At 36.0% G+C, this 14510-nt stretch overlaps 1 protein-coding gene across 2 annotated transcripts in view; it reads right to left on the reverse strand.

The window, feature by feature from the left end:
* Positions 1 to 14510, reverse strand: part of DPH6 (diphthamine biosynthesis 6) — a 188078-nt gene that overhangs the window by 102321 nt on the left and 71247 nt on the right. The window contains exons 9-12 of one of the 2 annotated variants that reach the window (XM_039705473.1): positions 10714 to 10864; positions 9703 to 9834; positions 6082 to 6211; positions 1719 to 1893 (exon numbers count right to left, since the gene is read on the reverse strand). In XM_039705473.1, the coding sequence (XP_039561407.1) occupies positions 1719 to 1893; positions 6082 to 6211; positions 9703 to 9834; positions 10714 to 10864 (588 nt within the window). Of the gene's footprint in view, positions 1 to 1718; positions 1894 to 6081; positions 6212 to 9702; positions 9835 to 10713; positions 10868 to 14510 lie in introns of both variants that reach the window. The other variant, XM_039705472.1, reaches the window with a different exon arrangement.

Raw genomic sequence — 14510 nt, forward strand, 5'->3', positions numbered from 1 at the left:
GCCAAAATTCTTTGCAAGACAAAACCATAGTGTTAAATATTGATACTCAGAAGAAATGTATAGTTGGTAGTAAGAAAGCAAAATCTGGCAAAGAAAAGAAAATATGGCTGCTGTGTATACTACCAATTCCCTCTAGAGGTGTTTGTAGACAAGAGACAGAACACAGCTGTAAAGGACAACAAGTGAGTGATCCTCTAGCAGAGGTACAGCTATTCATTACTCTTACTTTACTCCTGTGGTAATTTTTAAAAGTAAAACTACTTATCTTACTCTACAAGGGAAAACAATGTTGCTTAATGAAAATTTTCTCTGAGGGTAGAAAAAAAAAATAAAGTAAAACAAAAACACCACTGAGAAATTCTCCTTAATGTCTGAATTGATGACCAGTGTTACTGGTTACCTTATATTTGAAGAGGTACGAACTTTTTTTTGGGTATAGTGACTGTCCCATAGCACCACAAAATCTGGCACCTGCTTATGGACAATTGCAACATGAGATTTTTCACTGGGTTACTGAAGCAATTTTCAATTGATACACTTTTCTGAATTTAGTTGATGGCAGTTCCAGGACATGGAGATCAGTTGCAATGTAAGAGACATTTCTCCAAATAACAGATACAAAGCTCATTAATTTTAATCTTTGACGGATTATGCATGATATGATATCATTATGATCATTAAAGTGTAAGTCTGAATGGAACAAAGTTTAATAAACTGACTCCTGCTTTCTCAAGAAAAACTGATACAGAGAGATGATAAAACCCCACCCTCCTGTAAGAACAAGATTCATACAGTAGTAATCTAACAACATTTCTTCCTGAAAATAAAAGAAACTCCACATGAGCTTCTGAAGCAAAATACTGTTCCTGAGTTTTTCTGTAAAAAGTACAAAGACAAAACAAAGTATAATTGCATGGCCATTATACTAGATTTGCAGACACAAAAATATTTCAGGCATTTTAAACAGATGTCAGAAAGTCATGTTTAAATCAGTCTGCACAACACTGGACAATGTATTACACAAGTAGAGTATTGGCAAGATAGGTATGTATTTTCTGCAACAGAAAAGGCTGAGACAGTTTATAAATTATCAGAATAGTACTAGCTGGACAGAAAGTACCAGATTAAGAGAATTTTTTTAATGCACACTTTTGGTCCCTTTTCCATGATACTTTACTGCCTCCTTTTTATTATTCCAAATAGTATGTAATATTTTGTTCAGTTTGCTATTATTTTGAAAAATAGAACAGTTCTTCAACCTTGATGTTTTTTTAAATGGTTAAGCAGCACCTCAAGCCTCAAAAAGAATTTAATTAAATAAGCATTTTAGGATTGACTCTACCTATAAAAAAAGTTTGAGCTTTAACAAGGAAACCGAAATGTCCTCAGCTGTTCCTAAATTCTGCTTATATTCTAGGCAGATTATAAAAGTATATGTATGACAGGTTTTTTGTCTAATTATAATATACAACAGAAGTATGCTGCTCTTGAGATTCTCTGAAAAGCATAATTTAACCAGTTTTATTATCACAAAATGAAGAACTGATGAGAGGTAAGTTGTCTACAAGTTTTAAAAACATAAATTCAAAATGCTGGAGGTTTTTTCAACACATTTTCTTTTGCACATAGAAAGAATGAAGAGAGATAAAGTGACTTTATAACTATATTCATTTCAGTAAAGGGCCATATATTTCACATGAAGTAACTAAAATTCTTACCTTGATGGACTGACTGTAAGGTCCTATGCTGGCAGGTGCCCAGTGGGAAATGCTCTGTACATGCATGACCAGCTTTTCATCATGCGCTACATCATCTGTTGCCATGTCATACTTATGCACAAGGCAGTCAATGCAAAACAGCACTCCATCAGGTAACAGTGTTTCCACACATACTCTGAAAACAACAGACAATTTTTCTTTTCAAACAGAAGTTTGCTTGAACCAACTTCCAGCATTATTTCCCTTTTTTTTTTTTGACATTATCTTAAGAAATTTTGCCAAGACCATATAAAAAAAGTTAGAGTATTGCAATAACCTGCTAGCATTAACACTGTTATCTCCTCATACACAGCTTGTTGTCCACTAGGACCCCCAGGTCCTTCTCCAGAGAGCTGCTTTCCAGCACTTCAGTCTGCAGCCTGTGGTGCATGGGGTTATTCCTCCTCAGGTGCAGGGTCATTTGACTTTGTTGAATTTCAGAAAGTTCTTCTCTGCCCGTCTCTCCAAACTGTCCAAGTCCTTCTGCAGGGCTGCACAGCCCTCTGGGGTATCAGCCACTCCTCCCAGCTTGGCGTCACCAGTGAACTTGCTGAAGGGATCTGCACCTTCATCCAAGGCACTGCACACTATTAGGGACAGGTCTCCAACTGCCACTGATTATGACCCTCTGGGATCTGCCATTCAGGCAGTTCTCAATCCACCTCTCTGTCCAATTACCCAGTCCACACTTCCTGAATTTGACTGAGGCTGCCAAGAGACAGTGTCTAAAAGTTTTCTAAAAAGCAGCAGCTTATAGTTCCTTTACAACTTCTCACAGGTTATTTGTAATACTAGCATATTTTTCTGCTATACTTTAAGTTGCATGACAGATACCTACATATGACAGTACTCAAAATCTACTTAAGCATTCATTTATAAAGTTCACTTCTGTTTCCTCCAAGGAAGACTGAGAGCCTTGATGAACAGACAGACGTGTGTTGCATGTGGCCAGTTAAAAAGCGGGGGGGTGGGTTGAGGTCTATGTAGGGAAATCAACATTTCAAAGCCTGAAAAATAATTATATTTGCAGTCCATGCATAGAAAAGTCATTTAGCTCCCAGCAGGAATCCAACAAGAAATCACTTGTTCTCTTTACATATCATGTAACAACCTTATAAAATTCTTCCCATCTTGCTTATTTCTTCCAAGAAAACTATTTTTATCCTCACCTACCACATGTAAATACAGTAGTTTTTCCTCATTACCATCATCATAAGCATGGATGAATGGATTTTCTGCTTGGGCTGTAAATTTTCAGGACAATTTTGCAAATTTATTGCAGATCCACACCCGAGTCAGTGCTTCCAGCATGCCGCTTGTAAGAACTTCCACAACCAGGCCTCTGTACATAATGCAATGATGCAACCATGCAAACTGCTGTATAATTTTTCTTCAGGACAAAATGCAACATAGACAAATATGCAACATAAACGCAGTGCTGTGGAAAGGGACCTGAGGACCCTGGTTGATGGCAAGTTGAACATGAGTCAGCAGTGCCCTGGCAGCCAAGTGGGCCAAGCGTGTCCTGGGGTGCCTCAGGCAAAGCATGGCCAGCTAGGCAAGGGAGGGGATTGCCCCATCTGCTCTGCACTGGGGCAGCCTCACCTCCAGTGCTGGGGGCAGATTTGGGTGCTACAGTATAAGAAAGGTATAAAGTGTTAGCACCAAAAGGAGGGCAACAAAGATGGCGAAGGGCCTTGATGGGAAGCTGAGGTCACTTGGTCACTGGAGGAGATTCAGGGGAGACCTCACTGCAGTTACAGCTTCCTCGTGAGGGGAAGAGGAGGGGCAGGCACTGATCTCTTCTCTGCGGTGACAGTGACAGGACTGAGGGAATGGTATGAAATTGTGTCGGGGAGGTTTAGCTTGGATATTATGGGAAGGTTCTTCACCCAGAGGGAGTTTGGGTACTGGAACAGGCTCCCCAGGGAAGAGGTCACAGCACCAACCAGACAGAGCTCCAGAAGCATTTGGAAAATGCTTTCAGGCACAGCGTGTGACTCTTAACGTGTCCCATGCAGGATCATGGTTCAGACTTCGATGATCCTTGTGGGTCCCTTCCTACTCAGGATATTCTATGATGCTCTGAAAACTGTTTGCTCCATAAAAATAAAAGTAAAAAGTCATTTTCCAGCAACTTTCTAATCTTTCTACCTTTTATTTTACTGATGGAAGGAAATGTAGCTGGCTATACAAATGTGGAGGCCTAAAACATGCAGTCATAAGAAATGAAAGTTAAATTGTGAGAAGTTGAGCACTATAAAGAGAACCTACAACATGTAGGAGTGGAGACTAATTTTTTGTAGTTTGCAGCTGGGATTAAATCTCTCCTCTGAAGGCACACAGAGCCGACCCTCCCATTTCTCTCTGATTTAATAATCCTGGCTTACAGTCAACATCTTGAAGAAACCTCTCTCTGCTTGCTTTGGGTCTGACACACAGGCAGTGTAGTGGAATGTGATGATTATCTTAATAATGTCTTTGAACTATTTGTCTTGCTATACTTAAAATTCACAAGCCTCTATTACACTTCATATTCTGCAGAAAGAATATAAAATATAGGATTTTTCATTAGAAAATTGCTGAACACTTGGTTTTAAAAATATGAAGAAAAGAGGTATGACCACGGAGTTGACCCTGCTTTTAGTGCAGGATTAGACTAGATGACCTCCAGAGGTCCCTTGCAACCTGTATTAACCTATGATTCAAGTGAAATTTCTCAAGCTACATCAGTTCTGCATTCTCAGCATATTATCTGAGAAGCATAAGAAATTACTGTAAAAAATTATGAATTACTGCAAAAAGAAATAAGCCATTTTGACAAAGGCAATAAAAAATACAAACAGAAAATTAGTTTTAACACACATCTTTTTAAAAAAAGAAAAAATTCATGGGCTAGGTGTTTTTTATCAAATTTCCAACAGAAAACAAACCCACTACACCTGAATAACACAGGAATCACATAGTACACACCTAGACCACCAAGCAGTTCCATTATGTCAGACGTAGACTTGGATGCAACATAGAAGATTTTGTACAACACATATTGAAAAAACTATGCTTTGTGTATCTATGAATTAAAGTGTTATCATCAGTGTAATTTCTTTTCATACTTGAATTATTGCTGAACATGGAAGTGCAGCTAAGCTATCCATTTAATGTCATTATCTGAGGGAAATACAAGATATAAAGAAAAATCAGATTGGATTGATCCAAAGATCCATCTAATTCAGTGTTTGTCTTCAACCAGAGCCAAGTGGATATAGGCAGGGGAAGAAAAGAAACAGACTAAATATAGTTTTGAAATAACTGTCAGTATCCTATGACGTAAATCCCAAGCAACTGCTCAGATAACAATTTTGCTTTAGTATCTAACAAAATAAATAGAACAAAGTGAGTGACATTTGTCACAAAGACCTAGAAGGTTCCAGACCTCATCACTTTTAGGAAGACTTAATGCTGGCAGTAAGGCTCCAGTACTGCTTTTGACACTTTCTCCTGTAACACATTAATAGAGAAATTGTTGATGCATGGGCTGGATGAGCAGAGAGTGAGGTGGAGTGAAAACTGGCTGAACAGCCAGGCCCAGTGGGTGGGATCAGTGGCACAAAGTCTCACAGGTGAACAACCAGGAGGCTATACTGGGTCCACTCCTATTCAACATCTTCATTCATAATCAGCATGATGGGGCAGTGTATCCTTGGCAAGTTTCCATCCATATGGAGGTTGACAGGATGAAGAAAGAGGCACACAGGAACTTGATGAAGTTCAGCAAGGAGAAGCTGCAAGTCCTACACCTGGGGGAGGAACAAACCCAAGGTCCAGTATATTCTGTGGACCCACTGGCTCAAAAGCAGCATTACAGAGAAGGACTGGAGGGTCCTGATGGACACTAACTTGAACATGAGCCAACAACGTGCCCTTGTGACAAAGAGGTTTGATGATATCCTGGGTTGCATTCAGAGAAGCACTGCCAAGGTCAAGGGATGCAAACAGAAAAGAAAAGCAAATAAAATCCCAGCAATACAAACAGTTGTCAGTTCAATCAAGTCAAAAACAACTAAGACTTGCAAACCATGTATGATCCTTCTGTAAGTCCATATGGGGGTGGGCATTTGTAAACCTTATGGTATATATTAAAGCAGGAATTTCTAACCCTAGTAGTTTTGACATGAGCAGCTGTGATGTTAATACTCCAAAAGACAGCAAAACTCTTCTTCTTGTGAGACACAAACATTTGGCAAAATGCTTCACAAATATGGCAACAATAATTCAGTCTATTACAGTGCATCATAAATATACTATAGCAGTAGTCTAATCCTACCTTGCTGGTGGACACAAATCAAATTCTGTCACATAAACTGAGTTTATAACACTGAAATCTTTCATGCTCTTTATATATAGATGAACCAAAATAATATCCTTCAGTTTCAATCCCTCTGAAGTCAAATTAGCTGCAGGAAAAAAAATAGCTGTTAAAGACAGAATATTGTAAATGTATTTAGAAAGACAGCATAGGCATTCTAGTTTTGTTCAGCAAACCAACTGGCAATAACCTAACTGTTGTCTAAACATGACTGAAGATCTTGCAATATGCTACCATTCTCCATTTAATACTTCTTTCTTTCATTATATTCTTTCTCATGTTAGTTTTCCAGAAGTAGACTACAAAATAAATTTTATATATTCTGAGCAATGGTGAATTTTTGTCCCATGAAAACACATCATGCATTCATGCATGTAGATCTGTTACAGCCTGAATTACTTGTAGCCATAAATTTGATTGGCTTGGGGTGGGGTGTTCATTCTGTGACAGCTAGTAATCTACAAAGGATTTTGAATCACAAAAATACAGAAATGGAAGGGACAATAGCCATCTTCAAGAAAAAGATCAAATATTTATATGCCATTCCAGAGGGAAGCTTGTCTAAGCTGTTTTTAAGAAGTCTCACTGCAATAATAATCTCGGCATAAACAAAGAATTATAAATGGCAAGACAGACAATAGGAAACAGAAGTGGTCACAGGAGAAATGAAGGAAAGATGAGAGCAGAGGAAAGCTCAAGCAGACAGCTAAAGAAGAGATAATGAGAAATCAAGATCATGTGAATGTGTATGCATAGAATACTCCAAACATAGTGCTTAGAGAGAATGTATTACTCTCATATAGTCAACCACATAACCAGATATGTCATCAGCTCTGCAGTGTCCCTTTTGTAGCTCATGAGCAATAGAAACTAAATGAAGACAAAATCTTCTCTGAATATAGAACATATACAATAAGAGAATACTCTGCGACCTAATTTAAATAAGCCATGTAAAGTTGTTCTCAGTGTAATTTCAGGCATCTTGCCCTTTAATGTTACAGTGTGCACATGTATATATACTCATACATTTGTTTTTAAGTTGAGAAGTACAAGGGTATAAAGACAATCTCTGAAGGTTGTCACCTTAGTAAGAAATAGTTTTTGTGTTAAACTTTTTAGTGCTTTTAAAGACAGTACAGGATTTTGCACACTTTCATTAAGATTAGTTTGGTCACACATTAAGGAGAAAACAAGGACAATTTTTGAATTTCCAGCCAGCAATTTAGTCAAGAAGAAAGGTCTGCAGTTAAAAGCTGTGCAGCATTATATGAAATACTAGAGGGGGAAAAATCCCTCAATCAACTGATACATACCTCTGCACACACAAGCACTCTAAATTTAAAATATATGAGGCAACAAACTAAGTCTAATTTGTGGACACAGAGCAAGCTGACAGGAGTGATTTGGATAAATTCATAATTCCTACCTTTACTTTAAAAATGTCTCCGAAGTAAAAGTACTATCCCTTTCCCCCCTGCATTACTTAGAAGAATGGTGGGAAACAAATTTCCCCAGCTTATAATCAAAATAAAATTGATTCCCAAAACATTTTCTCTAGTAAAAAGGCATACATGATGAACTCTTGGGCTCTTCACAACAACTTCTGTTTCTCAGGGACAGGATCTGAAACAGATTCCCTGCATTCTCATTGCATCTGTCCTGTATATACAGGGAAACCTTACAGACTTTCTGTTGGATTTCAAGCCATTCATGGTTTCTAATAATTTACAGAATATGATCAGGTGAGACTCATCCCTACTTAAGTAGAATTGCCCCAAAAGTTTACATTGACTGAAGTACAGCCTTTTGATTGTTTTTGGTTGGTTGGTTGGCTTTTTGTTTTGTTGGGGTCTTTTTGCTTGTTTTTTATTAAGGGGTTATCCAGAATCCTTAGCTGAGAGCCACAAAATACAGGATCCAAACTGTCTATAGGAAGTAGCATTTAAAAACTTTAGCCTGTTTTGATGTAATAAAAATGCACAGTTTCCTTCAACTTATGAAACTTTGCCATGGTACAACTAAACCACAGCTGCTTTATATTATATAAAGCGAAGCAATCTTTGTCATCTTCCAATCATATCTAAAAAATGTTTAACATGAGAGTTTAAGGAAAGAAATGTCTAAACAGCAATACACTGCATTCCCTCCCATTCTTGACTTCATAGAATTCCATCCATTCTACAAAACGTTTCATAGTGTCTAGTAAGAAATTTCCATTTCCAAATCTTTTTTCCAGACACATTCACTTTAGAAGTGCAAAGAGCTTAAAAGTACTGTGCTTATTCCATTCTCACTACAGTGAAGCTGAACTGCTATACAGATTCTAAATACATGTTCAGAAAAAGCCTTGTGCACATTTGCAGATTAAGTTCTCAGAAACAAACTGTTTTGTTTGTCATGACAGAACCATTAATTCATTCAGTTTCCACACCGACTTCCAAAAGAATAACTAAAAGAAACATGAGAACTGAAATTTTCTGCAAAGGATCAGAAAACTACTTTGTTTCCTTACCATCACACAGGTAATGCAAATAATCTGCTGAAAGCAACAGGCTACTGCACTAGTCAGACAAAAAGTTTTTTGGCAGATGCTAAGGCAAAATTACATAATGTTTGTACAAGCTAACTTCCATTCAAATATAATGAGAAAAAAAAAGACTGCAAAACCCTCTTGCTTCACTTTACAGATGATATGCGGATTTACACTAAAATCTATTGTCTTTTTCTGTAAAAGTCTGATCATCTCCACCTTGTTGATTTCCAAACAATCAAAAACTACCTTAATGACCTTCTACCAAGTATAACTTTGCTTCTGAAAAAATATTCTAGGGTTTCTTTACCATCCTATATTCAATCATGAATACTCAGCTGGACATGCAAAAATATAAGATATGTTAGGACAACATCTCATGTAAATTCATAAAAAAGAATATGAGTTTACCCATTTAGATACTAAAAATTATTTCCATTTTTGTGAATGAAAAGAAGCCTGTACAACCATACTTTATTTAAACTCTACAATGAAAAAATACAAAACAAAAACATGAACACTTTATGTGAGAAAAAAACCCCGTCAGAATCTTGTAAGGAACCTGGATTTCATGATTCCCAAGACAGCAATTTTGCCTTTACATTAGGAATATAAATGAGATTTACTGCTACTGACCTAATCCTAGATGCCAAAATGTATATCAGCTTTCTAGAAAACTTAATTTAAAATTATGGAAGCTACAAATGTGTTTTAGCAAGTAGACAGTATCTATAGCACACATACATACACACACTAGATATGTCAAGAATGCTATAAAGTGAGCAAGTACTGTGCAAATAGAGTTTTTACAGTGATATGAACACTACTCTGGCTTTCCAGGGCCTTCAAAGTCAGTGAAATTATGAAGTGTTAAATATTAAAGCTGGCAGTCTTGTTATCAAAGGTTCCAATCAAATGCAAAAGGAGATGGCACACCAACAACCACAACCTATAAAGTTATAAAATCACATGAAAAACAGATTCTTCCTTAAGATCATATTAAAAACACAATCAGTGACAGCAGATAATGTATTAATTGAATAAAGCACCTCTGAGAGAAGAAAATGCTTCCCGTGCTGCATCTTGAGCATTTTTATCCTTTGATGGATGGAAGTGGGCAGTGATACCTGAAAACCACTGGTAACCACTTAGGGATTTTCCTGAATTTTGAAGTGTCTTAGCTATGGGAAATGAAGAAAAGAACTATGATTATAACAATGAAAGGTTTCAGATTAACCAAGGATACATTTTAAATTGTTTAAAGAAGAACTTCAAAAGAACAGAAACTGACAAATTGTAAAAACATCTTAAAAAATATTTACAAACAGATATAAAAGTAAGGCTTCAAGGAGCAGAGCTCCCAAATCCTTCTCCAACACTGCCTTCACAAAATATGCATGCAAGTAGCACATTAGCTGAGAACTTCAGTACTTTTTCTCCTCCTTTCCATTTTTGCTGATCTTTTACAATTTCTCGACCTGTTTGGTTACAGACTTGGCACAAGATGTGACACTGAAAAACTAAAATTTTCAAAAGTATTCAAGTGGCATAAAAACAGATTTTCAAACTACTATGCCAAATTTTACTGGAAGTTAGGTGCTTAACCTGGTTCTGACGATCATTGCAAATGCATAACATGTTTAGATATTTTTAAAGCCCACCAGGCACTTCTCCATATTCCAGAAATACCAAAGACCTAAATACTATTCAATACCCAAACACTGTTAGCTGTGAAACAGTCTTTAGGAAGTTTACCCACCTATGTATGCAGTGTAACAGAAATGTTGCAGTATTTCCAGGAGGAGGAGAGAGAAGGGAAGAGAGAGAGAAAGAAAGAAAAAATAATGTGTTATGCTCCTGTAAACTAAATTGAAATGCTTCACTACTATAGATCTGTTGATTATTATCAGAAATATGCATTCTAGTAGGATCTCTCTTTTCAGACTAATTACTACAGGTCAAGCACATTTTTTTCAGGAGTATAGTAATTAAGATATTACACCTGCATGAAACAGTCAATCTTTTTATCTCATTTTTTTAAAAAACTGTGAAAAACTCACTGAAATCCAAAGACTTATGTTTCAAAGTCTTCCAGATGACTGGAATATTTTTCTGTGGTTCATACTCTTCTGATGAAGGAAAAATATAATCATCCGTATAGCTTATCTCACAAGAACAGCTACTGACCACAAAAGTACTCAAGGATTCTTCCTGCTTGAGACAAACATTATAAAATAAGCAAATAAATACCACGCCAAGCAGTATGAAATCAGAACATTTTATCATTCAAATACATGTTTAAGTTACAAAAAATACTATAGTTCAACAAATACATATCTTAGAACAATTCACAAAATAATAGCATTAGGATTTCCCATTAGATTGCAGAACTGGTAAAACACAACGTACTCCTGTTGATATACCAAATGGAAGAAAAAGGCAGACTTAGTAACTGAGGACAGCAGATATGAAAAATTATGAGACCCAAGAATAAAGACAGAAAGAATACTGTTATGAAGAAATGGTATCCCACAATTATATACAACTAGGTTTTCAAAAAAATAGTATAAACTAAGTGAACAAAGGAACAAAAGCACAAAAGAAATAATTTTGTAATTAACTTTGTATCAAATACTTGAAATAGAGCAAAAGACTAATGAGAAAGTTTTAAACTTTTTGGAACAATGAATGAAGCAGTCCATGTAAAAAAAAATCTCTTTCTATTATCTCACCAAGACTATCCTTTCCATCAAACACTTTGATAAGAGTTGTGATAACGGAAAAATGCATTTCCCAAGATCTATACATTGAAGTAATTCTTGACAAGGAAGGAAAATAATTCTTTCCAAATGCTCTCTCAGGACCAGGAAGAGAAAACTATCCACTGCACCTTTTAAAGCAAAATACACAGGCAGAGTGCTTACTGACCAGTCTTTAACAATTCAGTGCTCATTATATTTTGACATAATTACAGCACACATTTTTTGTGGGGTTTTTTTTGTTTGCTTTTTAATTTTAGAGCAATCAGAACCCTTACCCTCTCCCATCTGATTTTCCAAACAGCCTAATCTGCAGAGCACATTGACTTTTGGACCCCTAGCTTGGGTAATACCACTTGTCTATCTAAAAGCAGTATGGCTTATGACAGAATTTACCTAGAAACCCTAATCAAACCACTGCATGCTGTAATGCCAGATTCTATCAATTAAATTTCTTCCCAAAGATCTCAAATTTCATGTAGTGTCTAAACTATGCATTTTACTGAAGGCTTCTTAAATACCAAATTCACAAAAATTATAATAAATCCAGATAAGGCAAGATAACAAATTGACAAAATATGAAACCTTTGACAATCATTAATAGTGATTAGAAACTTCTGAATATTCCTTTAGCTGATAAATGTTCCGTGCAAAATGTCATTAAAAAAGAAAATTAACATTATATAGCGAAATAGCTATTGTATTTAATTTTATTGTATTTTTTTCTTTCCTGTGGAAAATAAAATCTATCTTATTGCAACTTTAAATATTTCTCTTCATTTTAATCACAAAAAAGTCAGAAAAATAAAGGCAGAAAACTGTAGTATGCATGACAACTCTGTGATAACTCAACCCTTACATCAATATTTGACTTCAATGAAGTGAAAAAGGATCCAGTTAAGTTAAAGAAGTACATTTGGAAATTTTAAGAAAAGGTTAAATTACAAAAAGATCATTATCTGTGAGAGAAAACTCAGTTCTGCTGACTCTGAAAGAGGTCATAGGTAGTTTTATAAGCACTGTAAACACTAAGCCTATTATCTAAGAGGGGTTGATGTTCTTTGATTGGACTTCATTTTATTCATTCCTCCAAGAAACACATGAAAGTCAAGGCAATAATCTACTTTACTTGAATCAATTGTACCTCAGAGGTTAAAAGAAGTCAAGAAGATGTAACATAATAGCCCAGACAAAGACTGCAATTTAGCACAAACATGACACGCATTCCAACATTACAATAGAGAAGCATCCAGCAGCATCTGTACCATTTCCCACTCATTGAATTACACCTTTGACTACTGCCATCAGTGGGTGCATCTTGCCATTACCTAGAGGGATGCCTGATTGCTCCTAAGTCTTCGGGTATAACTTAAAAAAATAAAGAAGCAGGAACACAAATCTGTAATTGAAAAAGATCTTAAGATGGTTTAAGCTACAAGAACCAAGGAAATTAAATTGTTTCAAAAGTTTGTTATTTTTTTTTAATCTACAAGATATGACTTAATGGAAATATACAGACTGTGTAGCAGCATCACATGCTAGAAGTGCTACCACTTGCTTCTTGCAAATGTTTTGTTGTTTTAATAAATAAATCATTTTCACAGAGCAATTCATAGCATCCACCATGAAAAAATCAATTTGCATTGTAGCACGGGCATTCAGGGGAGTTCTAATGTAACATGCAGAGTTGGCACCTCTTGGTCCTAGCCCCTAGTAAGCAGGCACAGAAATGGTGATGTGAATGATGCCACTACACTGATACTTTGGGTTTTGTTTTTACATCACCTGAATTTTAACTTCACTATGCCATAAAAATCCATCAGAAGGGAAAAAGTTAACTGGAAAGGAAAAAGTTCCAGCTTGCCAGTTTTTTACTCACTTTTATTAAGATTTATATCATCACCTTTGAAGAGATCTACAGATACAAATACAAAATTTTTTGAAATTATTGTGAAATATCAGAGATCTCTTACAAGATGCAAAGTCTGCAAAAAAATTTGGGATGTCTGTTGATTTCAATGGCTATGGTACATCACAATGACTCATTCAAGGCTCCAAAAACATCCGTTATCAATCACATCCCACAGCAGCACAGGTCCAGGCTACAGCAGAAGTATTAAGTGTGGAACCTGGCACCCAAGGAACAACAGGCTCAATGCCAGCCTAAGCAGAGCTGCCATACTCTGTTTAGTAGCTATATTTAAATCTATACAAATGTTGGGTCTTCCATTCCTCTCAATAGAGGAAGTAATCTAAGAAGCTAAAACTTATAGACTGTCAGAAACAGAGTAACTTTCCCTGAATAATATTCTCATCACTTCAAAAAGAAAAAATCAAGCTTGCTATAATGACATTTTAATTAAATCTTACAGAACCTATTTTATCGCATAACATTTTCATGTTACTTCACAGAAGCAATATATTTTCCCATTTGTTACACAGTTTCTCCCACACCCACTGTACATTGTGATACCAACCTAATTTTGGATCAGAGCCTGCATGCATGCATACACTTAACTATATTCACATAACTCATGTCATTGATGCAAGTGTGCTCAGAATGAAGTTAAGCAAATGCACAAGTGTTCCAAGATCCAAATTCTCCTGTTGAAAAAGCCTTGGAGCTAGGACTTTGACTGATATAGCTGAAATTCCATGCAGTGGTCTTTTATGAAAACAACAGATTGTCTTTTTAAAAAGCTTACATTCTCTGCTACAGAAACTGGTATAAAAACCTATCACAACACAATTCTAAAACTGATAACTCTCCCACTGAGCAGCAGTGAGAATACAGTGGAGCAGAGAGCTCAGAAGACAAAAGATTATGATAATCTCTTTATTTTTTGTGATGTACCTTGATAACAGAACTCCTTGAAATAAATATAATGAGAGGGATCACATGAATCTTGCATTATTTTGAGTACAATGTACAGAATCATAGGAAAGAATGTCCTTTACGCTAAAATACTTTCAAATAAAGTATCTTCATTGTGAAAAGAGAACTAAAAAATTATCTTTTCTCAGAGAACTGGACTGAATCTGAAAGCAAATAGAGTAGAAAAGAAAATCCTTTATTTATTATCTTAGTGTTTGAAATA

The sequence above is a fragment of the Passer montanus genome, unplaced genomic scaffold (genome assembly GCF_014805655.1).
Source record: "Passer montanus isolate IOZ18808 unplaced genomic scaffold, ASM1480565v1 scaffold18, whole genome shotgun sequence".
In the NCBI taxonomy this organism is placed as follows: Eukaryota; Metazoa; Chordata; class Aves; order Passeriformes; family Passeridae; genus Passer; species Passer montanus.